Source organism: Balaenoptera acutorostrata, chromosome 9, assembly GCF_949987535.1.
Source record: "Balaenoptera acutorostrata chromosome 9, mBalAcu1.1, whole genome shotgun sequence".
NCBI lineage: Eukaryota > Metazoa > Chordata > Mammalia > Artiodactyla > Balaenopteridae > Balaenoptera > Balaenoptera acutorostrata.
The window spans coordinates 90,425,301-90,452,291 of NC_080072.1; the positions used below are offsets into that span (position 1 = coordinate 90,425,301).

General features: G+C 41.8%; 1 protein-coding gene across 1 annotated transcript in view; it reads right to left on the reverse strand.

The window, feature by feature from the left end:
• Positions 1 to 377: 377 nt before the first annotated feature.
• The window catches only part of POU2AF2 (POU class 2 homeobox associating factor 2), a 35,468-nt gene continuing 8,854 nt past the window's right edge, over positions 378 to 26,991 (reverse strand). The window contains exons 3-5 of the mRNA XM_028164182.2: positions 4,768 to 4,810; positions 1,952 to 2,250; positions 378 to 779 (exon numbers count right to left, since the gene is read on the reverse strand). Coding sequence (XP_028019983.2) covers positions 378 to 779; positions 1,952 to 2,250; positions 4,768 to 4,810 — 744 coding nt within the window. The remainder of the gene's footprint in view (positions 780 to 1,951; positions 2,251 to 4,767; positions 4,811 to 26,991) is intronic.

Below are 26,991 nucleotides of genomic sequence, written 5' to 3' on the forward strand. Positions count from 1 at the left end.
ACTGGACAGGGAAATCAGTATGTTTTATGATCTGCATGAAGTTTTTAATGTAATTTAAGAAAAAACTATCAGTGCTAAAAATGATACTTCAAAGATAACAAAAGATTCAGAACATAATGGGTTACTAAATTCCCCCAGAGACCTCACTGTCAGGCTGTCTAACTAGAATATGGTCCCTGACACACTGAATTCACATTGTGGTGTGTTTCAGTGGGGTTACAGTGGGAGGATCACAAATAAATGCCATCATCGTCCATTAACAAAGGGTGGCACGATGGCTTATCCTGAAAATCCAGTTCTGAAAGAGCTGCCACACCACAACAGTCTGTGAATACAGACACTGACTTAAAGAAAAGCACCGAAGTCCTCTGGCGTGCTCAGTAAGCTTGGCGGCACTCATATGCCCCCCATGCCAGGCTCCCATCTTCTCTGGTCCACGGAACAGGGTCCTGGAGGACAGAGGTGTCTGCCCCCTCATCCGGGGAGAAGGGCCCCACCTTGGGTGGTGGGTCATTGGACATTGTCATGAAAGAGGTGAAGGGGTAGGGGGATGTGGTTGGGTACCCCTGCATGTGGTACAGATCCTCCAGTGTGTGCAGAGAGTAGGACTGAACCCCCGCTAGGGGGGCCCCCCAACTCGAGCTCCTGTGCTGGGCAGTGCTCCCCGACTCTAGCTGGGAAAGGCAGCCTGTGCTGGGCGCCAAGCTCTGCAGGGCATTGGCCGGCACGGGGTCTGGCTGGCTGAGGCCTTCGGGCACTGTTCGCTCCCACGAGTTCCTCTGAGAAGGATGGAAAGGTCACTGGGGTTAGTCATTAGGTGATCACCTGACATGGGCAGATTTCCCTCCCAACACAGGGTGCTGCTGGCCCATGTCTTCCAAAGCAGACTAGGTGTCCTCCCTCTGCTGTCCAAAGCCTCCTTACCAGGCAGCTCTCCCCTTTGGTGTTTGACATTGGCAGTGAAAGTTTTAGTTCCTTTCTTACTCTAGAATTAGATTGTAAGTGTGTGTGTGGAGTGAGAGAGAGAGTCCTTTCCCCAGAAAACATTAAATGTGAAGATAATAAAGTGAACATTTTGACAGCGTCTCATCATTTACTCGTGGAAGAAGTAGACTCTAAGCTACACAGTGGGCTTCTGAGTGGGCTACGAAGGCTATCTGCCCTCAGTGAGCAAGAAGGTAGAGCCTCATAGGCTTGGAGCTGGAAAGATTTGGGTTCGATTCATGGCTGGGCCACTTACTACCTTCCTGATTCTGAGTACTTCACTTTGTGCATCTGTGAGATGGGGCTTTAATAACTATACCCTGAGTTGTTGCAAGTATCAAATGAACAAATGCACATAAAAGTTCCTGGCTGCAGTAGATACTCGATAATGTTAATTCCTACTCTCCCACAGCCTGTTTTGTCTAAAATCCCATCTCCAGAGATTCATGCCTTTGTGGTTGAGGGCTTTACAGTATAAGAAAGTTACTAGTATTCTTCTTTATGAACTCATCTCTGGAAGGACTGCGAGAGAACAAGGTTCTAGAGGGTAGAAATATCGTGGGAGAGGGGAGGCAGGGAGGGGGAGGGCGAGAGGAGTCCTGATGCACCTGCCCTGGCTGACAGCCTCGCTGTCTGCGAGGTAACTTCAGAGCTCTTTCCTTACTCACGGGAGGAACAATGGGGAAACATCTGGCACAATCGGTAGAATATTAACAAAATGGATATATATCCTGTTTTATCAGTCGTCCCCGCCCAAATCCTTGGATAGAGCTTCCTGCCGCGTGGCTGGCACGGATCTTTGGGGAGGGCTCCCTGGGCGTGGATCCTGGCATCTCCCGGGGCGGCGCAGAGCAGCGTGCCGGGGGTCTCCGGGGCGAGCAGACCTGGTTGCTGAGCACATGGGCTGACCAGGGCCGCGGGAGCCCCGACGTTAGTGACCCCCTAAACTAAGCCTCTGCATACTCACCAGCAAGAAGTGTGCGGGCTCGCTGGGGAAGGGCGACGGCAGGAGCTGTGGCAGGGGTGAGGCGCTGAACAGGGAGCCGCTGTTGGGGGTCAGGGCCGTGGGGCGGTGGTCCCCGTAGGGCTCCGGGAAGTAGGAGTCCAGGTGGGCCGGGTGGCCCTGCCCTGCCGAGGACTCGCAGGCAAAGTCCTTCGCCACACTTCGGGTGCAGGCATCGTTTGCGAACTGCTTACTGTTGTGGAAGTCCGAGTCGGAGAGGAGGGATCTCCTGTCACCATAGTAACCTGACATCACCCGTGAGCCTGTTGCCAAGGGGAAAACAAACGGGCAAAAGTTTCCTCGGAGGAAGTCAAGGCATCTCTGTTGCAGCCAGGTCTCTCCACGTGTGAAATGGTATTTCCAACGCAGGCCTGACGCCAAGGCCAACATTTAAATAGATAAATAAATGTCTTGAAAGGCATTAAATACAGCGGCATTACCTCTTTTAACTGGTGCAGCCCAAATAATTCATACATTTAAAGTTCGCTCTGCCTTTGGGGATAAGTTCACTTTAGATGGAGCAATAACTGTTCAGTGTCTCTCACTTCTTGTGTACCTTCAATGTTCCAGGTGCTGTGCTAGGCGCTGTGCTTATTCTATCTCTTTGGGCTTAAGGAGATAGAATAAGAAGCCCTTGGCATTTACATTTCCTCTAATGAGGTATCTTTTTCACAGCTTCTGAGCTCTGCCCCCATAGATACAGGACCGTTTACAAGAGGCTGCTTCTGGGGCATGTTATGTGAGACTCAGCATCTCTAGATAAGGTGAGACAATAACCCCGCCCCAAATCAGAGGCAGGCTGTACTCTTCTTCTAATTTTTTTTGTACACTGGCCGTGACTTGTACCTATTAGGCACCAGAAACGGCTGCTTGCTTTGCTTCTGTGAAGCAAAGTTAGAGGACCACAAAAAATGTTTTCTGGCTTTGATGAGTCTGGTGTTATTTGCTGCCCTCTTGTGGCCACGTTGAGTCTCTCACTCAGCTCACCTGGGCACTGCAAGCGTGAGAAGGGAATGCGTGGCACAGAAAGCTCCCCTTGGTAGAAACCTGGAGAGGCTGAAACTGAGAAGAATCTCGTTTAAGGTAAGGCCAGTGAAATAGTCCCAGAGGAGAAGAGATGTATTTGCTAAAGACTTTCTGATCTCGTAGCTCAGTAGTAGCAGGAAACCCTTCATCACTTAGAACATGTTCAGGAGCACAGACTCAAGGGCTGTAAAACTGATTTTTTTTCCCCAGCTGGTGGTGGGTGTGATCCAATTAGCTAAGACCTACTCCCTCAGGTCACAAAGAGGCTGAGCTGGGAGGACGATGAGGGTGCTTGTCTTTCTCACCTTCCCCAACCACAGTGGACCGCTTCTGAGCTTTGTCCTTGCCCACCCTGCCCACTGTTTCACAGGGAGAGAAGAGAGACTCATCAAGACCCTCCTTCTTATTACCCTGACTTAGTCGTACATGACTCTCCAGACACAGCACTTTGGCCCCTGCCACCTGATGTGGCACTTCGTATTATGCTCGATACTCTCTCAGCTGAGTTACAGCCCTCTTTCCAATCGACCTGCAAGCTCCATGGGGGCAGAGCTTATGTCCTACACGTTTTCTGTAAACCCAGTCGTATAATACGGTGTTCAACAATTACATGTGAATTTATTCATTCATTCAGAGGAAATCAAAATTCCCTGTATAAACTTAAAGCACAATTCCACTCACTCCACTTTCATCTTAAATTCTATAGCCCCAAACTTCTAATCTGCTCATGAATTTGAAAGCTGCAGTTACAGGTTTCATCGTAAGCATACTTCTCTAGAAAAAACATCTGTGCAAGTGAAAATTAATATCAATAAATAAGGTTTTGTTTCATGCCATGAATTTATATCCACAGTAGTGGTTAAGGCTGAGAACAGAATGAAGAATAAGTAAACAAGGCTTCCAGGATCTCATGTCTGTATTTCCAATTTCCAAATAAAAAAACACAGAGAAGAAAACCCTTTGCTTTTTAAGCAGGTATTTTTCTCCCTAAAAAGAGGAAGAATAATTCTAGATGATAACAGAGGCTGCAGAAATTTTCTTCTGTAGAATGGAGCAGATACAACCAGATTCCAGAGACAATAAATATGACTGGGAAACACAGCATAGAGACATTCAGATATGTGGGATCGTCTCCTGCTCTTATTCCTTTCCCTTTTCCAGCTCTGAAGATTACCAAAATTATTGAGAAACCGTATGCCCTTCTGAGTTTGGGATCTGGAAGGAACATGTGTGTGTGTGTGTGTGTGTGTGTGTGTGTGTATGTCTACATGTGTATACACACACATGTGAGAGTGCCCCAAATTATTATTAAGAATGCCCCTATTCCATCCCACCAGGAGTACCTAATGAGACATATGTATTAAAATGAATGTAAGATGCTTAACTAAGTGCCTGGCATATAGAAAGCACCAGTAAATAATTGTTATTCCACCTGCCCTCAAGTCTCTCTCTTTCTGTTCTGAAGCAAGTGCATAATCTATCAGACCACAGTGCCAGAATCTTAAACATTTTAAAACTGTATCAAGGGCTTAATTGCTATTGCTTTTGCCCAATAAGCTTATGCTGGACAGAATGCGTTCCAAATTCAGGAATGACTGAATGAGGTCTGCCTTCCCTGATTTTACATTTTAAAAATAAATGTTTTAAAGCTGCAAACTTTTGAAAGTGTTGTAAGGCAGCTATGAAAGAATGCAAGTCTAAATGCCTGATTTAGCTCAAAGGGAAGGAATTGCCCCTTGAACTGCAGTACTCACCTGGCATCGGGCCAAACGGAGACTGAGCAGAACTGACACTGCCCTGGAAGACAGAGGGGGCACAAGTGTTTTCTTCTTTAGTTGCAAGTTTGAGCTTAAAAAAGTTTAGGAATACATTTTACAAGCTTTATTTTCTGCTACTAAGAAACATTTTAGGAGAGGTTAGCTTAGAAGGGTGTCAAATGAGAGTTAAGAACACAATACCAGAAAACAAACAAGGGACAGAGAACCACCAAAGTTTTAGATTCTGATAAACTTGCCAAAAAGCAGAGTCTAGATGAAATAATTTATCCTTTGGTTTTTTTTTTTTTTTTTTTACTGTTTGTGTTAATATCCTTCATCAAATATATATCAATGATTTATATAAATACATACATACATGCACACACAAATATGTTTGTATTTGGTTTTAACATTGAATGGCCACTTTTTAAGCTTTCTGCCTCCATGTAGAATGGAAGCTTCACTAAGGGTAGAGACCTTGACTGTGACTCGTTCTCAGTGTCCAGAACAGAGCGTGATTCATCACAGACACAATAAAAATATGTGGAATAAAAATAGCCATCAAAGATCCCGCAGTTTAGTGAGCATAGGAGGTTGAGGGATGTTTTTGGTTGAATTATGTGCCCTGAAAAGATATATTGAAGTCCTAATAACCAGAACCTGTGAATGTGAACTTATTTGGAAATAGAAGGTTTGAAGATGAAACTAGTTAAATTAAAATGAGTTCATCCTGGAGGATTGTGGGCCCTAAATCCAATATGATTGTTGCCCTTATAAGAAGAGGAGAGAGACGCGCAGAGACACACACACAGAGGGGAGAAGGCAGTCTGAAGAAAGAGGCAGAAATCTGAGAGTTACAACTTCAAGCTAAGGAACACTAAGGTTTGCCAGAAACCACCAGAAGCTAGGAAGAGACAAAGAAGGATGCTCTTCTAAAGCCTTCAGAGGGAGCCTGGCCCGCCGACAACTTGATTTTGGACTTCTAGTCTCCAGATTTGTGAGACGGTAAATTTTTATTGTTTTAAGGTATCCCATTTGTGGTAATTTGTTACTGTAGCCCTAGGACACTAATACAGGGAGTGATTGATGATGAAACAGATAATTCAGTGTAGTGTGAGAAGTGGCGTTGTAGAAGTAAGGTGGGCTGAGGTGAACACCTAAGCCAGTATTAGGGATGGGATGGGGGACGTATCCTGGAGGAGGTGTTGCTTAAGCTGAGCACTGAAGGAAGAGTATCCAGGTGTGCAGAGTCTTAAGATATACAAATGCAAGCTCTGGCTCCAAGATGCCCAGGAACAATGTTGCTGTTGTAAAAGGTGAGTCCTCAACATCTAGCTCTTTGGATTTGAACGCTTAGTCTTGACCCTAATAATCCTACAGACTCTCAAGAGTTGGAAGAGATTTTACAGAGAGTCTCATTCAACTACCACTCAAGGCTGAAATCCTCTCCATGTTATCAGCCCTGGGTGCATTTAGCTTCTAGTGGTGGAGAACTCAGCACCCTCTGAGAAAGCCTATTTCTTCTTTGGGGACCTCCAGCTGTGATAAAGTAGGCTGAAGAGAGTCATGTTCTTAATTCTAATCTCCTTGGTCCATACAGAATAAGTTAAACCCTTCTTCCATACATAGCTCTTCAAATATCTGAAGATAACCCATCATTTCTCAACTGTCTTAATCAGTCTGGGCTGCTATAACAAATAGACGTGATGGCTTAAACAACAAACATTTCTCCCAGTTCTGGAGGCTGGAAGTTTGAGATCAGGTTGCAAGTATGGTCGGGTTCTCTGGGGGCCCTCATCCTGGCTTGCAGATGGTTGTCTTCTCACTGTGTCTTCATGTGGCACAAAGGGAGATCATCTTTTCCATGTGTCTCTTCTTATAAGGGCACCAATCCCATTCATGAGGGCTTTGCCCTCATGACCTAACTACCTCCCCAAAGGCCCCATCTCCAAATACCATCACGCTGGGGATCAGGGCTTTTTTACTTCACTTCACTCTGTATGACAGCCTCTAGGTCCATCCACCTCACTACAAATAACTCAGTTTTGTTCCTTTTTATGGCTGAGTAATATTCCATTGTATATATGTGCCACATCTTCTTTATCCATTCATCTGTCGATGGACACTTAGGTTGCTTCCAGGGATGAGGGCTTTAACATATGAATTATGGGGGTGGAGTACAAACATTCCATCCATAGCCCCAAACTGGACTTGTATCTTCTTCAGGCAAAATGTCCTCCAACCATTCAGAAGTAGCACAGTATTTGAGAGTGAAGACTCTGGAACCAGAGTGTGTGTTTGAATCCAAGCTCTGCCTCTTGTCAGCTGTGTGATCTTGGGCACATTAAGATTAAACGTGATTTTACGGGTCAAGCACTTAGAATAGTTCCTGGCTTAGAGTAAGGAGGATGTAAGTATTAGCTATTATCACTCAGATGCATTTTTATGTCTCTTCAAATCTATGGTATATTCCTCTAAACATGTTTTCCTATTTAATAAGTTAACACTTTCTTGTTTTGTTAAGTTTAATTTATTGACATATAGTTGATTTACAATGTTGTGTAAGTTTGTACTGTACAGCAAAGTGATTCATTTATGCATATATTTTTTTAATATTCTTTTCCATTATGGTTTATCACAGGATATTGAATATAGTTCCCTGTGCTATACAGTAGGACCTTGTTGTTTATCCATTCTATATATAATAGTTTGCCTCTGCTAATCTCAAACTCCCTAATAAATTAACAATGGCAAATGGCAGAAGGGAACTCGTGGGCATGCAGGGTCAGAGGTGGGTGTAGGTCAGGGTACTGTGATTCTTATATGGGAAGGAAAGGAGTTAGTGATTAACTATAGAAGCACTTGTGTTTGGGCACATTTTCCCATGTTGCCAGGGCCCATGTTATCCAGTGTTTCCCTCTGATTTCCAGCTCTGTCCGTCTGGGTCTTTCCTCTGAGGCCTGTGTCAGGGCCCATTCCCTCTGGCTTCTGCCTCAGCCTCCTTCACTGGGTAAGCAGGGTGTGGCAGGGCGTAGCCGTCCTGGGTGCTGCCTGGGGAGATGTCCTTTTGCTCTCCTGCCTCTTTTCCTTCCTGCCTGCTCCCTTAAACTGCTCTGGCCAAGGCCGGGGCCAGGAGGAAGGCTTCTGTGAGACGCAGTGCACATGCCCAACCTGATGGACAGAAGTATCGGCACCTGTCAGCCATGCACTGGTTCATCAGCTGCTGTGGCTCTGCCCTGGCCTCTGCCTGAGGCATGAACAGAACTCAGTCTGTGCCAACACAGCCCCTGCAGCTTCTACCACCACCAGTGCTACCAACAGTCTTCTTATATCCCTTCTTCTTCTTCTGCCCAGTTTTAATTATTACTGTGAAATTGCCAGCACTGCACCCCCCACCCCAACCCAATTTTAATACTTGAAGACTCTACAAAGCTTTCATAATTACTAGCCTAGTTGATTTTATTTATTATTTGATGAAAATAAGCCTCTTGTGTTTGTTTCTCCTACATACTTTTGCCCTTTACCTGCTGTGGAAAGTAAACACTCCATTTCCATTCTTTATGATTAGTCATAAAATTAGTCATAAAATTTTACCGGCGTATTTAACAAAGCCAACAAACAGTATCTTTTTAAAAAAAATTATTTTATTTTACTTATTTTTGGCTGCATTGGGTCTTCCTTGCTGTGCGCAGGCTTCCTCTAGTTGTGGAGAGCAGGGGCTACTCTTCATTGTGGTGGCTTCTTTTGTTGCAGAGCATGGGCTCTAGGCACGCAGGCTGCAGTAGTTGCAGCACATGGGCTCAGTAGTTGTGGCTTGCAGGCTCAGTAGTTGTGGCGCACGGGCTTAGTTGCTCGCGGTATGTGGGATCTTCCCAGATCAAACCCGTGTCCCACTCATTGGCAGGTGGATTCTTAACCACTGCGCCACCAGGGAAGTCCCTACAAACAGTATCTTAAACCTCCCACTGACAGACAAGATCCTTAGGACATTAACTCTTATTGCTCCTCTCCTAATTTACACGAGTATGTATTTTCTTGTATTTTAGCTTGTTTCTTTTTATTAAACCTCCACAAATTAGACTTCATAATTATTTTCATCATCATTTTATCAAGTAAATCTGTATTAGATTTACTTACATGTTCATCATTTTTTTTGCTTATCTGTCCTCCAAACTTTTTTACTCGATCTCATTTTCCTTCTTCTGAAATAACCCTTTAGAAAATTCCTTCCCTGTAGGTGGTGTTGGTGGTAAACTGTTTCAGTTTTTTATTTATCTGAAAATATAATTTCTTTTGCCCTTGTACTTAAAAGATACTATTTTGGAGTTCATAATTGTAACTTTACAGTTATTCTTTTGTCAGCACTTTAAAGATAGCCCTCCACTGTCTTGTGGCTTCCATGATTGCTGTTGAGAAGTTTGCTATTAACCTTAAACTTATTCTTTGTAACAATCTTTCTTTCTTTTCTGAGTACTTTTTAAATATACTCCCTTTGTCTTTATGGTTTTTCAAGTCCATCTCATTTTACCTTGAGGTAGATTTTTAAAATGTATTCTGCTTGTATAGCGTGTGCTTCATGTGGCTGGGGATACATGTCTTTCAGAAAAGTTTCAACCATCCTCTCCTTAAATATTGCCTTGCCTGTATTATCTGTATTCTCTCCTTCTGGATCTTCGATGTATGTTAAATCTTTTACTTTTATCCCCTATATATTCTTAACTTTTTGTTACTTCCTTTATATCCATGATTCTATGTTCTATATTTTGGGAGAGATGGGTATAGGTTTCTTCAACTCTACATCCAGTTCACTAATTCCTTCTTCAACTGTAGCTAATTTACTGTTTAACACAAACATTGAATTTTTTTAGTATCAATGATTAGATATTTTTTCATTTATAGAAGTTCCATTGATTTTTAAAAATATTTTGCTTGGTCTTTTGTTGTGTGTTCATTATGTATTATGTTATTGTTTATTTTGTATTTGGTAGTTCTAATACCTGAAAGTCCTGGGAATTTAACTTTATTGTTTATGCTGACTGTCATTCTTAGTGACTTGTTTCCTTGTGCATTTGGTGATCTTTGACTGAAACTTATATCTGGTTGACCTTAATCTGTGAAAATCTGGGTTCCTAACTTGAGGTTGTGTTTCTCCAGAAGAGTTATGTTTATATTTCTTGGGAGGCAGCTCCCTTCCAGGTTCTCTGTCCCAGGTTCAGCTCCCCAATCTTGGCAAAAATAGCTCAAGAACCAGTCTTCATGTATCAGGCTAATTTGAACACCCTTCCTTAGGGGAATCTGCCTTTTTGGTGTGATCATCTTCTCATCATTCTGTGTCCTTACTTCTGCTCAAACATTTTCCCCGCCTTCCATGCTAACCTTCAACCCAAACCCCCTGCCCCAAACCCCCTAGCTTTGGTGATTTCCCTTACTTCCAGCCAGCCCAACAAATTAGCAAAATTTGTTTTATGCAGAATTCTATTTTGTTTTGGGTACCATCTCCCCACCTCCAGACTGTTGACTGCCTGAAACAGAGTCAAATCCCTAAGTATTAAAACTAGAAGTAGATACTGTCCTGTTTTACCCACAGCAGCTTTTATTTTTAACTTTTTATTTTTCTATGACTGCCAACATTTTCCAGCAGAGATTTAGATTATAAATAAAATTCATAAGCATGCACTTGTAGTAATTTCATAAGCACACCATTAGGCACGTGACCAAATATGTTATATCTACTAACTCATTTAATTATCACAACCACCCCAGAAGATAAGTAATGCTATTTTCATCTTGATGAGGAAATTGAAACAGAGAGAATAACTCAGGTTCCCCTGCAGGTAGGGTTGTTGTTAGTGGTGGTGGGTGGGATCAGACAAGGACCTTTCTGATTCCAGAGCCTGTTTCTTAACTACCACAGCATACTGCCTTCCAAGAGCTTTCATAACTTGAAAATAAAAGTCAGAAAACATCATAGTTTAAAAAATTAGTATAAAGGAGACTTAGGGACATTCAGAGAGATCATATAATTATATAAAAGCTCACAAAGATCTAGTGGGATTTGCATCTCCCTGTGTGTAAATACTACCGTGGGGGGCTTCCCTGGTGGCACAGTGGTTAAGAATCCGCCTGCCAATGCAGGGGATATGGGTTCGGTCCCTGGTCCGGGAAGATCCCACATGCCGCGGAGCAACTAAGCCCGTGCACCACAACTACTGAGCCTGTGCTCTAGAGCCCGCAAGGCACAACTACTGAAGCCCGCGTGCCTGGAGCCTGTGCTCTGCAACAAGAGAAGCCACCTCAATGAGAAGCCCACGCGCCGCAACGAAGAGTAGCGCCCGCTCAGCGCAACTAGAGAAAGCTCACGCACAGCAGCAAAGAACCAACACAGCCAAAAATAAGTAAAATAAAAAAAATCTACCCTGCATATATATGTGTGTGTGTATATATATATACACACACACACACTCTTTAGTCCTTCAGTGGATATTCTATTTTATGGGGGGAGGTCAGCTTTATTAAGGTATAATTTACATATAATAAAATTCACAAATTTTAAGCATACAATTTGATGAATTTTGACCACTTTAACAAACTCTTATGACCCACCACCATGACATAAAACATTTCCATTTAATTACTTATAGCTGTAATTAGTGCTGTGCTCTCTATGGTGGCCTGGGAAATATTTAGATGGATAAGTAATATAAAAAGCAATGATAACACACAACTTCAGTTTGTCTCACAGAACATAGACGAGATCTAAAGGGCTTATGTTGCGACTGGGAAGGATTTCACTAGATAGATTTTAGAGCTGGCGTCCCAGATTTATAGGTTGAGAAAGAACAGCTTAAAACATGAGCCTTCGGCACGCGCACTAGTTATCATTGCTCATGTGAAGGGAAAACACATTCCTTTTCACCTTGTTCAAGATATTGTATTTGGGACTTCCCTGGTGGTGCAGTGGTTGGGAGTCCGCCTGCCAATGCAGGGGACAAGGGTTCGAGCCCTGGTCTGGGAGGATCCCACATTCCGCGGAGCGACTGAGCTCATGCGCCACAACTACTGATGCCCGCGCGCCTGGAGCCTGTGCTCCACAACAAAGAGAAGCCACCGCAATGAGAAGCCTGTGCACCGCAACAAAGAGTAGCCCCGGCCCGCCACAAATAGAGGAAGCCCATGCACAGCAACGAAGACCCAACGCAGCCAAAAATAAATAAATAAATTTATTAAAAAAAAAGATATTATATTCACGCAGTTGCATCTCACCATACTAATTCTCCAGAAGTAATATTGAAATTAATATCGAAAAGCCCATACATTTTGACCAAGCGAGATGGTATATAATTTTTATTTTGCATACTGCAAACAACAGGATCCTGCAGTGCCAGGTAGCCAAATTTAGAGGTTTACATTTGAATGAAATTTGCCAGTCTGCAACTTCCTGTAGCTAACACAGCAGCCTCACAGCTGCCCCAAAAGCCCCTCCATGAAAATGAGTTAATTTGAACCAACAGGTCACCACGGTAGTAAAGTGATAAGATTAGGAGTTCAGTACATTTATTGTCATTTTTATGACCCTATAATATTTTTAGATGCCAACCTAGTTGAAGGACTATTTTGAAATGTACTAAGGAAGAGAGCTCCAAGTAGCATAAGCTTTTCCACACTGCTGTATATTTTAAAAATTCTGATTACATAGTTTGAAAGTGTCTCTTTAAACTTAAATATATTGCTATTAATGCTTAAATAAAAATCATAGCCACTTGTGAATAGCTGTGATCCTTTTTCAAGGAATTCACAGTATATTTAATTTTTCATTGTCATCATATCTATGGTTGGGAGAGAGATGGAACTGATGAAATACTGAACATTTTAAAACCATCTTTAATATCTGTTTTGAGACCCACCATAAGTCATATGATTTTCCTCCAACTTTGAAATGAATGTAAAGTTAATGCCAGATATAATGCTGTTAGCTTTTAAATGGACACCTGTGTTAGGATGGAATACCTTCTTCCTCCAGAAGAAAATGCGCATGGAGAATTAGATGCCTTACTTAATGTGACAAGTATGTAGTAGAACTGGGGCATTCTGATTGGTGTGAAATCTTATACAGTGACTAAACTATACCATACCTGTTCTAATAAATCTTACTAGTTTTGCAAAGTTTGAAAGAGGTTTTGATTTATGAACCAGTTACCTGAGTTACTGATACATAGAATTTAATCATAAATAAGAAAAACACTCCATAATGAATAGGAGCTACAGTTTTAAGCATCTACCATGTGCCAGATGCTTTATATGATGTTATCTTATTATAAAGTAGATATTATCATCTCAAGTTTACAAAAGAGGAAACCAAGCATCAGAGAAGTTAAGTAATGTGTCCCAAATTATCTATTTAGTAAATTACAGAACTGGGATTTAAACCCAAACTCTCTGACTCTCAAATTTATTCTCCTTTAACCTCTCAATGACATAACCAGTAGGTTCTGTGCACTAGCCCTTCCATCAAACCAAAGATATTTACTGGGCACCTCTGATAAGCTAGGCACAATGCTGAATGTTTCAGGTGCTAGAAAAAATGCAACAAGGGCTTAGATTAGTATCTACTTAGGGACACAAGCCATTTGTGGTGGATTAAGTATGGCCAGAATTACTTTGCAGCTCTTCCCATCGATATGTTAGTCTATCTCTCTACCCCTTGAATCTGGGATGGTTTTGTGACTTGCTTTGACTAATAGAATGTGGCAGAAGTGATGTTGTGTGAGTTTCAGAGTCTAGACTTCAAGAGGATTTGCTACTTTCACCTTTGCTTGCTTGAAATTCTGCCTTACAATTTCCTCTTAAAGGGTCATTCTAGGATTTCCCTTGTGGCGCAGTGGTTAAGAATCCGCCTGCCAATGCAGGGGACTCGGGTTCGATCCCTGGTCAGGGAAGATCCCACATGCCACGGAGCAACTAAGCCCGTGCGCCACAACTACTGAGCCTGCGCTCTAGAGCCCGCGAGCCACAACTACTGAAGCCCGTGCACTCTAGGGTCCATGTGCCACAACTACTGAGCCCGTGTGCTGCAACTACTGAAGCCCGTGTACCTAGAGCCCGTGCTCCACAACAAGAGAAGCCACCGCAATAAGCCCGCACACTGCAAGGAAGAGTAACGTCCGCTCGCCGCAACCAGAGAAAGCCTGAGCGCAGCAACGAAGACCCAACACAGCCAAAAAATAAATTAAAAAAAAAACAACAAAAAAAACCCGAATGTATTAAAAAAAAAAAAAAAGTCAGTCTAGCTTCCTGGAGGATGAGTGAGTGTGTGGAAGCGAATCCAGGCACTCTGCTAACAGTAGCACAAACTGCCAGACATGGAAGGAGCCATCCTGGACTTTCTGACAAGGCTGGACCTCCAGTTGAATGCAACTGCATGAGTGCACAGAAGTACACAGCCAACCCACAGTATTGTGAGAAATAATAAATCATTATTATAAATGACTAAGGTTCAGTGGGCTCTTATGCAGCAATAAGTAACTGATAGAGACATACCCAGGAAAAAGTAGCTCATGGTACAGAACAGTATGTACCTAGTTTCCAGGTGCATGGTCCATGCTCTATATACTCTGGAAGTGAGAAAAGGGGCAAATCAATGTGCTAAGGATTTGAATTTGGCACTGAAAGATGAGAGGATGCAGAGGAGAAAGGAAGCTCCCAGGTGCAAGGAATTTTGTGAACCAAGCACAGACATGGAAAAACATGGCTCTTCTTCAAGGAATAACAAGCAAGTTGGTTTGCCCAGAGCAGAAGTTTCACTTAATTGATTAAATAAAAATATGTTGCGGGGACTTCCCTGGCGGTCCAGTGGTTAAGACTTCGCCTTCCAATACAGAGGGTGCAGGTTCGATCCCTGGTCGGGGAGCTAAGATCCCACATGCCTTGGGCCAAAAAACCAAAACATAAAACAGAAGCAATATTGTAACAAATTCAATTCAAATTAAAAATGGTCCATGTCAAAAAATCTTAAAAAAATATATTGTGTGCCTACTGTGTATCAGGATTGTGGTAATTTCCAGAAATACAAAGAGGAATAAGGCATGGATTCTAAGGGAGCTCACAGTTTCAAAAAGAAGAGAGTTGCAGAAATATATATGTAATTGGTGCAGTAATAAAAATAAGGGTTGAGAGGACTAGCATTTTATGAATACCTACTTCATGCCAGACTCTGTATTAGGCACTTTACATATGTGTTTCATCATTTTTAGCAACAACTAACATTTGTGTGCTTTATATACTTTGCAGTATGCTAAAGATTCACGTGCATTATCTTGTTAAAGCCTTGTCATTAACCAATGAAATAGATTGTAGTAAGTTATTATCTCTAGATTACAGCTTGGCAATTAATAGACAGTATAAGGACTTTTCAAGGTCACAAAGTTAGTGAGTGGCATAGGCTGGATTCTACTAGATCTACTCTAACCATGATTTAGTGCAGGTAGGGGGAGGAGGTTGGGGTTAGGATGAGGGTAGGGGTGGAGGCGAGTTGCTATCTTGAGGGATGACTGAATGTATCGTACTGTAGGTGATATATGAATCCCCTTTTGAAGGATGAAAAGAAATCAGTAAGCAGATAGGATAAGGGGCTTTGTCGTTGGGGAGCAAAGCAAAGGCTCAAATGTGTGGACAGCATGTCAGAGACAAGGAAATGTGTGCAGGAAGTGTGCAGACAGGGAAACTGGGGAGAAGCTGGAGGAGGGAGCAGGAGCCAGGTTATAAAAAGTTTTTTTGAGCCAGGCTGAGGAGCTTGGACTTTGTCCAGTAGCAGGCAGTGGTCCTTTAGATGGTTCTTAGCAGTGTAGACGTGCTGAAAGTGGCATTCTAGGAAATTTAATCTGGGGCTGAAAATGATGGGTCAGAAATGGTTGGTGGGGTGAGTGTATGGGCTATTGCAGCTGAACAGATCCGGTGATACAGGTCTGAGGGGCTCTCAGTAGGGCGGGGTTTCGGGAGGCCAGCAGGGGACATTTATATCCACCTTTATTTGGCTTTGTGTTAGAGCCTGGCGAGAGCTGATACTCTCCCTGTGGGTGCTAAGGGCTGCTGGCCACCTGTCCCAGTTGTACCAATTCCCAGGGCTCTTTCTTTTCTTCTTTATTCCCATCCTCCCCACTGATAACTGTGTGTAAAGAGGGGCCTGGCATGTCTCCCTCATACTGCCCTGTTTACAGAGGAAAAAACTCTACATCCTTAAGTGATTTAATAGGGCATTGTGTAGGTCCAATCCTAAAGCCTATAAGAGTTTGTGAGGAAGGAATATTGAAACATATATCCTTAAAAACATTTACCTTGCATCTATAAAGCCTAGATTATAGGGGATTTATCTCACAAAGAAAGAGTTGTATTTGTGCACCTTGTTTGCAATATCACCACTTCAGGTGACAGTAGGGACTATGTAATTGACATAAGATGGAGACATGAAAGAATGAAGTGCTTTGCTTAGTGCCTTCAAATGTATAGAAGTAAAATGAAGACTAAAAAAGGCCTGTTTAAATTCTCTCTTGGGGGACAGGAATTCACCATGAGAACATTATTTTATGCATTTTTGTAATAGTACATGTAAATATCTAAGATTTTGATGTTCATTAACTTGTTGGTGCAACAGCTTAATATCTTTCTAATAAAATGTCATAGAGAAATTCTGGAAGATTGCACATAAAACTCAGTATGGTGACCCTGGGAAGTAGAACGAGGGGATTGGTAGACAGGGAAGGTCAGTAGACTTCTATTTTTTATTTTATATTGTTTTATTATGTTTGAAATTTTACCATGTGTTACTTTTGTAATCGAAACAACCAGTTAATAAAAATTTAAAAATAGAATTTGTCTTATATCTTTATTGTAAATCTCAAATTAAAAAAAAAAAACTGTGATTCCAAGTGTCTTGCATTTCTGGTATATGAACTATTTTATGCCCTTTGGAAAGTAACACTGTTTACAGAATTCCAGATTTCTGACAGTTTCTTGAAATTTTACCGTTAAAACTCTCCTGCTTAGCGCAAAATTATGTCCAGGCTGCCTCTTGTGGGAAAGTGATTTCTGTGGCTTGAGTTACAAAATGAAACACTTTTTTTTTTTTTAACCCCTGGGTCTCGGTGTGCCTTTGGAATGCTATTTGTATTTATGTAGCTAAGTTAGAACAACAGGAGCCGCTGGGATGCACATTAATAAATGGTCCTGTACACTTTGGCCAGAGCAGAATCTGCAGAACTTCAGCTCTGCCAGATGGACTCGCCATGGCTGTTTCACTGCAAAATCTGATTATTTTTGCAAGCTGTGTGAAAGGATTCACCACCAGGAAATGTTTTAAATTTCATGATATTAAAAAAAAAAAAAACCCTACAGAATCAATAAGACAGCTGAAAAAATAAGGTGCTTGCAGAAGGTTTGACTTTATTATTATTACTTTTTAAAAATTTCTGCAATTGTGAAGGAGCAGGTGGCTGGGTGGGGACCATGGACAGCCCTGGAAATGCGGTTCAGTTCTCCAAACAGGCAGGACCATGGGCTAATTAAAGCCAGACAATGGGCCATTTTGAAAACTTTAGATAAAACATTCATTCAAATGAATGCCAGGGATATAATATGTACTTATGCATTAAAAACATTGGCATTTGGAGTTTACAAGGCATTGCCTGCTCAGAAAATGCTTTTTTTTTCTTTTTGAATTCTTTCTGGGCTCAGGAAGGGGGTTAGTTGGCAACGTTAACAAGCAATATGCAAAGCACTGCGTTATGAGAGTGAATGAAAGGTTTGGGGGGGACACTCCCAGGGTAGACACTGATCCCATGTATCAATAACTGGGCAAACATTACAAATGAATGGATCCTTCTGCTGGCAATTCAGAAAAAAGTAGCAAGGGCAAGCGAGATGTACTCATTAAGGAAAAATTATAGTTTTCCTAAGAATTTGATAAACACAAAGAGCATACGTACTTCTAAAATATAAAGAGATATATATAAGAAAAATAAAACATTAGCAAAGCAGAAAGATACACATTGGGTCATCTGATGATCATTTGCTGTGCCCAGGCAAGCGCGAAATTCTTACTAAAGCCAGAACACATGGTAGGAAGGGTTCTTTCATGAAAGTGGAAGAGATGAAAAATAACTTTTATGGTAAATTTTTAGAAATAATAGAAAAGCATGAGGATTTCTTGTAATAGCAGTAGTACAGATAATTTGCACTCCTGTGTCTTCAGAGCTTGCGGACGCCTCTGACGATGGAGTCAACAGAATATACATGTGCTCTGCTTTTACACTTGGCAAGTACAGTGAGGGCTGCAACGGCTGTGATTTCTTCTTTGAATTTATATATGGCCAACTGCCTAAATGTAAAGCATGGATAATCAGTGTGTGGGCTTATTTACGTTCTGCCTCTTTCTTTCTTTGAGGCTTTTCATTGTTATTTAGCACTACCATTAGAATATCAAAGAGAAGTAGCACAGTATATAAATTGTCCAAGTTTGAGGAGGCTTTGGGGGTTATATCTTGATTAAAATTAGATTTTGATGTTAGTAAAGGCTTCCATCTGTCTTTAGCATGGAATTCTAAAAACTGCCCAGGAAATGAGACTATTGGTGGTCCTTCTCTCTCCATCTTTTTCCGTTTGTTCATAAGAAGGTAAGAGCAGAAGGAAATTGCCCTCCCCTTTCCTTAGTGGTTATTATATTTATTCAGAGTATGCATATGATTCTTTAGTGTGTGCAACTGTGAGAGAGTGCTGGACACCACGTAGGTTGCGAGAGTACCTAAGAGGTGGGCCAGCAGAGTCAACTGAGCTGGTAAGCTCTGCATTTCCCTGGGCTCGGGGATCTTTTCCAGCCTTCAGAAGGGAGCTGAGATGGTCTCCTCCTCCTCGAGTGGGAGAAGTGACATAGTACATCCTGTCCCAGGAGCAAGCCATGTGATACCAGCCTCTCAGGTCAACTCGGCAACTTTCAGAAAAGAAATCACACCTCAGCAACAGGCAGAGCAGGGCTATAAGGTTCAGGCAAGAAGAAGAGGTCAGAGTATAATGGGTTGGCCGAGGCAGGCCCTAGAGAGCTCAAGCAGAGCAGCAGAGAGGTTTCTGCGAGGTCGGTGTGGTGTGCTTGGACTCTGGCTCCGGAAATGGTTTCCTCTTTTACAGGGAGGGCTAGGTGCCATGCAAAGCTCAGGAGAACAGGGGTCCAGGAGTGGTGGGGAATGGCAGAGAGAAACTACACTCTGGAAGCAGGTTCTGGGACAGAGCTAGAGACAGGTTCTAGAAGGAAATTGAGAACTTCTGTGTCCAGTTTCTTCTAAGGTGTCTGGGTATCAGAGGAGAGGAAGGTCCTGGCTCTAGTTTGGGCTGGGTGTGGCATCATCTGAGCAGTCTACGGAATTGCTGCAGAGACAGACAGCGATGAGGACAGATGGTTGAGAGGGAGCGAACGCATGACGGGGCCAACAGAATGTATGGAGTGTGAAGGGTGAGCTCAGCACTGAGCAGAGAACCCGAAGCAAAGTGGTTATTCCTAAGATAGCCCTTCCTTGGGCCAGAAATGTAAACTTAAGAAGGCAATACTACTTTGCGTAAAATAAAGACCTGGGTCCAAATCTAAGCTCCATTGATTCCTACATGATTCTTAGTTTTGTCATCTGAAAAATAGATATGAGTGCCAACCTCTTAAGGCTACTGTGCTTCTTGTTGATAAGTGAAATTTACTTTCAAATGGATAAATGAAAATATTTGTCAAGTTTCTATTTCAGAGCCTAGCAGTAAATGATAGCTATTATCGTTAAGAATTCTTATTTACCCCAGAGAAAATTGAGGTGATGGAAGGGAACTCAGGCCCAGAAGTCACCGCAACTGTCCTACCCATGCCAATCTTTGACCAGATATTAGTGTAGAATATTTGCACTGCACATAATTGTTCTTGTGCTTTATGTGATTTTTCTGTTGCCTATTTCCCTTGCAAACTCAATTTGCAAACTCTTGTCAAACTAGAGGAAAGATGATTTATCTTTTTCCGAATAAATAAGGGACACAGCTTAGCTTTGGGTAGACCCCTCAGGTCGGGGGGTAGGGTAGAACATGTTTTGGGGTCGGGAAAATCTAGCAAAGCAGAAAAATAAGCAGCTGTACCCAGTGGGGATAAGGGAGACACATCAAAAACACAGTGAGTACTGGTCCCCTCCCACCCATACCATTCATAGGATTATATGATCCTTTGTAATTGAGGAAATGTAGGCTTAAAAAAGTAACTTGTTAGGTCAGTAAATTGAGAGCAAATCCTGATCAAAATGTTAAGACTTTTATTTCCTTCTTCCTGCTGTTTGAAGTTGGTGTTTTCATAAAACAGTCATCCACGATGGGTAAGTATAATACTTGGTTTGTTATCTAAGACTGGTTACATATTTGGAGATTTAGAGCTGCAGGATGGGAGCAGTTGAATCTATCTTAATGAAATGCACCAAGTTGGAGCTTCAACTCTAGCCATCTCAACCCGCAGAACGGAGGAGGGTGGTATTGCTGAGTCAGAATAAAAACAAGGTTGCTAACTGTCGCTTCCACTATTTTGTTGTTTCATTGGCTCATAGTGAATCAATTTTTCGAACCTACAAAAGTTACCCAGTGGCCTTTCTCCGCGTCGATTTATTTATACTCCATTAGAATTTGTAGTAGTGAAGACAAAGTATCTAATTCCCAAGGCTGCTGTTCGGAGCTCACCACCAACTGTGGGTGTCTGCCTTTGCGCAGCACACTTGCACGATAAGTAACATTTATCAAATGCTACCACACTCCAGGTACTAGCAAAACCATAAAAGCTGCCATTTGCTGAGCACTTACAATGTGCCATGTACCAGCCATACCAGGGGCTTTTTATACCTTATCTAATTTAATTTTCATGACACATTTGTGCTGGGTATCACTCTCTCCATTTACATAGAATGAAACAGAAGTCCAGAGAACTTCGATCACCTTCACACAATAGAGTCAGGTCCTCAGTCTGTCAGACTCCAAAACACAAGCTCTTAACAGTTCTACCCCACTGCTGTTTCTCCTGGGCTGGAGGCTCCAAAAGGAAAAAAAACGGGAATAGCAAGACATTAGCCAGTTGGGGGAGAGATTTAATAAAACAAGCAATTATCATGCAATGTAATAAGTATTTTAGCAGATAAATACGCTGGAGGCTCTGGGCATGGAGGGGAGTGTCTGGGAGACCTCAGCAGGCAAGACTAGAACTAACTTTTGAAAGGTCATGTACCAGCCCAGGCCTCCTGACTTTCTCTTCACTTCTCCACCCTATAGACCAAGTGGATCTACCCACTGCACATCACAGACAGAGTCTCTCCTCTCCCTCTGGACCGTCACCCCCTCCTCGTGCTCTGTTTGGTCTCTACCCCTCCTCACTGCTCATCTGAGTTATCGTCTTCCTTCCAAACTTAGCTCAAGGCTCACCCTCCTCCAAGAAGTCTTCTTCCATCTACCCTGTCCACGCCTTGCTCTCCCCCTTTTCAACCTCCATCTTGTTCACTGATGGTCACTATTATGCGTTTGGCACTTGGAAACCAAAGCCATCTTTTAATTTTTAATCACTTATTTCATGTATAATTCTTTCTCCCACAGCTGGACTGTACATTACTTCAGCTCAGTGAATTTCTTACATCACTTGAATTCTAATGTTCCTTCATTGCAGTATTTAATATCACTACCATTGATTGAACACATACCATGTGCAAAGCTCTTGACGTATTAAATCTAACCTTGCAAGGCACGTATTATTATTATTTTCTTTTTTTAATTAATTTATTAATTAATTAATTTATTTTTGGCTGTGTTGGGTCTTCGTTTCTGTGCGAGGGCTTTCTCCAGTTGCTGCGGCAAGCGGGGCCACTCTTCATCGCGGTGCGCGGGCCTCTCACTGTCGTGGCCTCTCCCGTTGCGGAGCACGGGCTCCAGACGCGCAGGCTCAGTAGTTGTGGCTCATGGGCTTAGTTGCTCCGCGGCATGTGGGATCCTCCCAGACCAGGGCTCGAACCCGTGTCCCCTGCACTGGCAGGCAGATTCTCAACCACTGCGCCACCAGGGAAACCCCCAAGGCACGTATTATTATCTTCCTCTGACACCAAGCTTAAAGTACCTTTACAGTTATCATACAGTTGACAAATGGCAGAGCTGAGTAGTGCATTCAGGTCATCTTGATCCAGAGCCCATACTCTTCCTCATGCTATGCTGCCTGTACATTAGATGAGAAAATTGTGCGAACCTAAGCGCTGAAGAGTCCCAGATGACAGAGTGATCTGAAACTTCAGCTCAAGGACGCTGCAGCTTGAATATGAGCTAGTTCTCAGAGATTCAGATCTACTTCAAATCATAAACAGTGAGATGTGAACATTTGAAATATGAATAATAAAGAAGATAAGGGGATGGGATAACCTTTTTAAAGTTTGAGTATTAAAATTGAATACTGAAATGAGAGGAATCAAACTCTACTTTTATTGACAAGGACACTGAGGAGAAAGGAATTGCCAGAGACCACTGATAACCAGAAGGAGGGGGTTCAAACAGACTGAGGAGGCAGCAATTTCCCTTTTGGTGCAGAAGAGAAGTCTCAGATGTGTTTTCCGAAGTGTCAGGGAAATCAAAGAAACTTTGAGATGCTGTAATATACAGTTTCCAATTGCCTATTTTCATGTTTTAATACTTCACGAGAACTCCAAGTGCAAATCACAGATATGGGCATCATGTTTACACTCGGTGGTAACTGAAATGCGCATGTGATTGGTGCCACAAAGCAGCAGCTGGATATAGAACAAAACAAATCTCTAACTAGCTGTCCTGATGGAAAGACAGTTGTTACAGATGGAGCTGGACAATGCACATCTGTTCTACAGTTAAGAGTTCACCGACCTCTCAAGGAAGATCAAACACTTTCATATAATTTATGCCATAAACGCACTAGACGGCTTCCATTCATCTTCTGTTCTTCCAGTTTTTTCCATCAGTATGTACTATTGTCACGCTTCTTTCTGTGCTTACAATGTTTTACTTCCAAAATAATTAGGAAAGATTAACCAAGACACCTAGCTGACAGTATGGCTTTAAGGTTAGTATAAAAAGAATCATGCCAAGTGGAAATAGTTAGATTTTGGTCTGTGTATGTATATTATGTATAATTCAAGGCTGATATGATCCAAATATATTTCCCACTTGGGATATAGCTCCTCAACATTTCCCTCAGTTCAGATCTTCTAAGAAAAACCAAAAATCGTCACTTGTTTTTCCTCATATTTATGTAGGATATTAACTTAAAAATCACTTTCATATCTATTTCCTTATTGTTCCTCACTATAACATTTTGATGAATGAGCAGAGCAGAATAGCTATTAGGGTGTCCATAAACCAGTAAAATAGATTAAATATCAGACCCTGATTGCTAAGCCCATTCTTAATTCCCCCCATACTGCACTGAACTCCCCCATTCCACTACTCAATTTTAACTCCAAAATTGGGTCACTGAGCTCCATTTCCTACATAGCAAGTTTAGAATTTTTTCCCTCATGCAGCTGTTTTATATTCAATGATTTTAAATGAATCTTTATGATAGCTTGGGAAAAATTTGATTAGAAAGTTCAATAGCCTGCACATTGTTCACTGAATTTCAAAACAAAATGAAAAATTGTGGCTATTAGGCTTACTGCCTCTTCTTCTTTTTAATTTTACTATAGATAACTGAGAGCTCACCGAATTTTGTGATAATATTTAAAATTTTCAATGATCGGTTTTTATGGAATGTCATTGAAAGAGTGTAATTGAAAACAATGCAACATAAACTTACATCAGAAGTCTAAATACATATCTTTTGGTACCAGATGTTGGTGAGTGGCTCATATTTTTAATGATCAGGTCGATAGTATAGTAAAGAATAACCCAGGAAAATTTGAAAAAGAAAGAGGAAACGATTATTTAAAAAGATATCCATGATAATAGTTGTGAAACCACAGGATTATGGCTAAAATGCACACAGTGGTTTTAAGTCCAGTATTTGGTGAAAGTTTCTTTTGATGCAAGGGATTTTTTTCCCTTTCGATTCCTGCTGCAAAAATGTGAAAAACACTTCATGGTATCGAAAACAGATGTTCATGAGAGAAATTGTGGTAAAGATGAGTCAACATAACCCATGTAAACTTATTCAAGTGCTGTCACAAAGAACAGAGCAGCACTTTGGGCATCAGATAGACACTTCCTAGAGAGTACTTATCTGGGGGATGTAGTTTTCATAATATCTGTGTATTAGTTTCCTAGGGCTGCTGGAAAAAACTACCACCACCTGGGTGGCTTAAAAAGACCAAAATTTATTCTTTCTCTCTCCAGGGGCCTCGAGGGGAGAGTCCACTCTGCCTCTTCCAGCTTTGGTGGCTGCCTGCCTTCCTTGATATGTGATAGCTGCCTCCCTGGTCACGTGGCCTCTTCCTCTTTTGTGTGTCTCTCAAAACTCCCTCTTATAAATGTGGCACATATATACAATGGAATATTACTCAGCCATAAAAAGAAACAAAATTGAGTTATTTGTAGTGAGGTGGATGGACCTAGAGTCTGTCATACAGAGTGAAGTGAGTCAGAAAGAGAAAAACAAATACTGTGTGCTAACACATATATACACTACCAAATGTAAAATAGATTGCTAGTGGGAAGCAGCCGCATAGCACAGGGAGATCAGCTTGATGTTTTGTGACCATCTAGAGGGGTGGGATAGGGAGGGTGGGAGGGAGACACAAGAGGGAGGAGATATGGGGATATATGTATACGTATAGCTGATTCTCTCTGTTATAAAGCAGAAACTAACACACCATTGTAAAGCAATTATACTCCAATAAGGATGTTAAAAAAAACCCCACAAAAACAAAACCAAAAATACCACAATTCTTCCACATTAAAAAAAAAAAAAAAAAAGAGTACATGGGATTGCATTTAGGGATCACCTCTTCCAGGGTAAGTGGAAGATCCACCCAAGATCCTTAACTTAATCACATATTTTGCCATTTAAGTCGACATTCACATGTTTCAGGGATTTGATGTAGGATCTTTGGGGGTCCATTTTTTGGCTTAGGGCAAAATCTATGGTAAAACAGTGTGGTAGGGCCTCCAATCTCCTCAAGTTATCCTTTGACTGGTTATTACCCATGTTATCAGTAGCAAATTTTGAACACGTCTAAAGATGGCTTTCCTATCTAAACTTATCCAAGATATCAGACTCATTGTCACCTAGTGAACTGGGATGAAAAAGGGTAGGTAGTGTCTGTATTCCTCATGCCATTAGAGCCCTGTAAGTGCTGCCAGTAGTGTGATTCTCCATGATTCCTGCTCATTGAGTTGTGTTTGCCACAGGGACGGAAAAAGTCCTTGAGAGTCAGTGATTAACGAATATGATGTCTTTCTTGGGATTTTCTAGAATAGTGGTTGAGATGAGAGAAGTAGGCAGTAAAATCAATTCATGGAGATACCTAAAGTCCAAATAGCCATGTAATGGGACTATATGCATTTAATTACCCAAATTTAAAAGGTCTTTGAAATGAGGACGAGAGTAAGATACTAGCAGTGAGACACTGAGTAATATGTGAGAACAGGAAGTTAGGTTTGAGTTCATACTGCCTGTGTACCTGATGCCTGAGAAGAACGACCATAGTTAGAGCTGGTTTGCACCTTTCCAGTACTTTCTGTATGATGATATTTTCTTATGCTTTCATTTCCTTTGTTTGCATGTGCTGTGGTCTGAATGTTTGTGTCCTCCCTAAATTGACGTTGAAATCCTAAGGCCCCATGTGATTGTATTAGGAGGTGGAGCATTTGGGAGACAATTGGGTCATGAGGGTGGAACCCTCATGAATGGGATTAGTGCCTTTATAAAAGGGCTCTAGAGAGCTCCCTACGCCCTCCCATCATGTGAGGATACAATGAGAATTCTGCAACCCAGAAAAGGGCCTTCACGAGAACCTGACCATGATGGCAACCTGAACTTGGACATCAAGGCCCCAGAACTGTGAGAAATAAATGTATGCTGTTTATAAACTACCCTGTCTGTGATATTTTGTGGTGACAGCCCAAACAGATGAAGACAGCATGAATCAGAAATGATTCTACTCCAGTCCACATTGATCTTTCCCTTTAGAAGGGATATGGAATTGGCAGTCAGAAGACCTGCCACTTGCTAACTGCAACTTGCAAACAATCCCTTCCCTTCTTTTGTTCTCAACTTTTTCATCTGTAAAATGTAGAACAATGTCAACATCAATCTCATAGGAGTAGTGTGTCTATCGAATGAGATAACACACAGGAGGTACACTTTAAACTGTGCTATGTAAATAGTATTCCAATGCTATGCTGCCTGGTCTTTTGTCTTCAGCATTCAGTGTAGTGCTTGGTTATATGATCTTGTATTTTTTAAATGTATAAGTGTTTTCCTTTCCACCAGACCACGTATGACATGTTTCCTGTACCCACTTTTGTATAACATTTGCAGTGTCACTGGGCCAGTAGCAATAGCTCAGCCACTTCTAATCTGGGTAGAGATAAGAACCTTGGTTATGTGTGGGGTTTTGACAGTTGCTCTTTGCTGTGTGGTAAAGTTCTCATATTATGATGTGCAAAGAAATCACCCAAGGAGCTTGTTAACAATGACCATTCCCTGCCCCCAGACCAATAACTCTATGTTAGTAGACATGGAACAGGGACCAGGAATTTGCATTTTAAAATTAAATCAAATAATATGACTTATTATTAATTATGTTTATAGTGTTACATCTTTTAAAAAGTAAAAGCATCAAAAAATAGAGAAAACACACTCTTTGATAGTCGCAGAGCTTAAGTAAGAAATCATGTTAGGTAATTTTTAAATAAAAAATATATTTCCATCCACCATTTGGATAGGTGCCTCTTTGCCTTGTTATGTAATTTCATCTGGCACAGTGCCCTATCACTGTATGTGTGTATGGATGACGTTGCTGAGGAGGGAATTATAGCCTCACATGGGGCAGATAGACTATCTGTTCCTTGACTATGAAGTTATCCTCATTGCGTCTCTTGTCTTCCCAACTGACAGTATGCCTGGAACTTTTGCAGGTTTCACAATTCTAGCCATAGTAGTGGCCAAGCAATCCACGTTACATCCATGCCGCTATAGTTCACTTAGAGTAGATTGAATTCTCTGTCTCT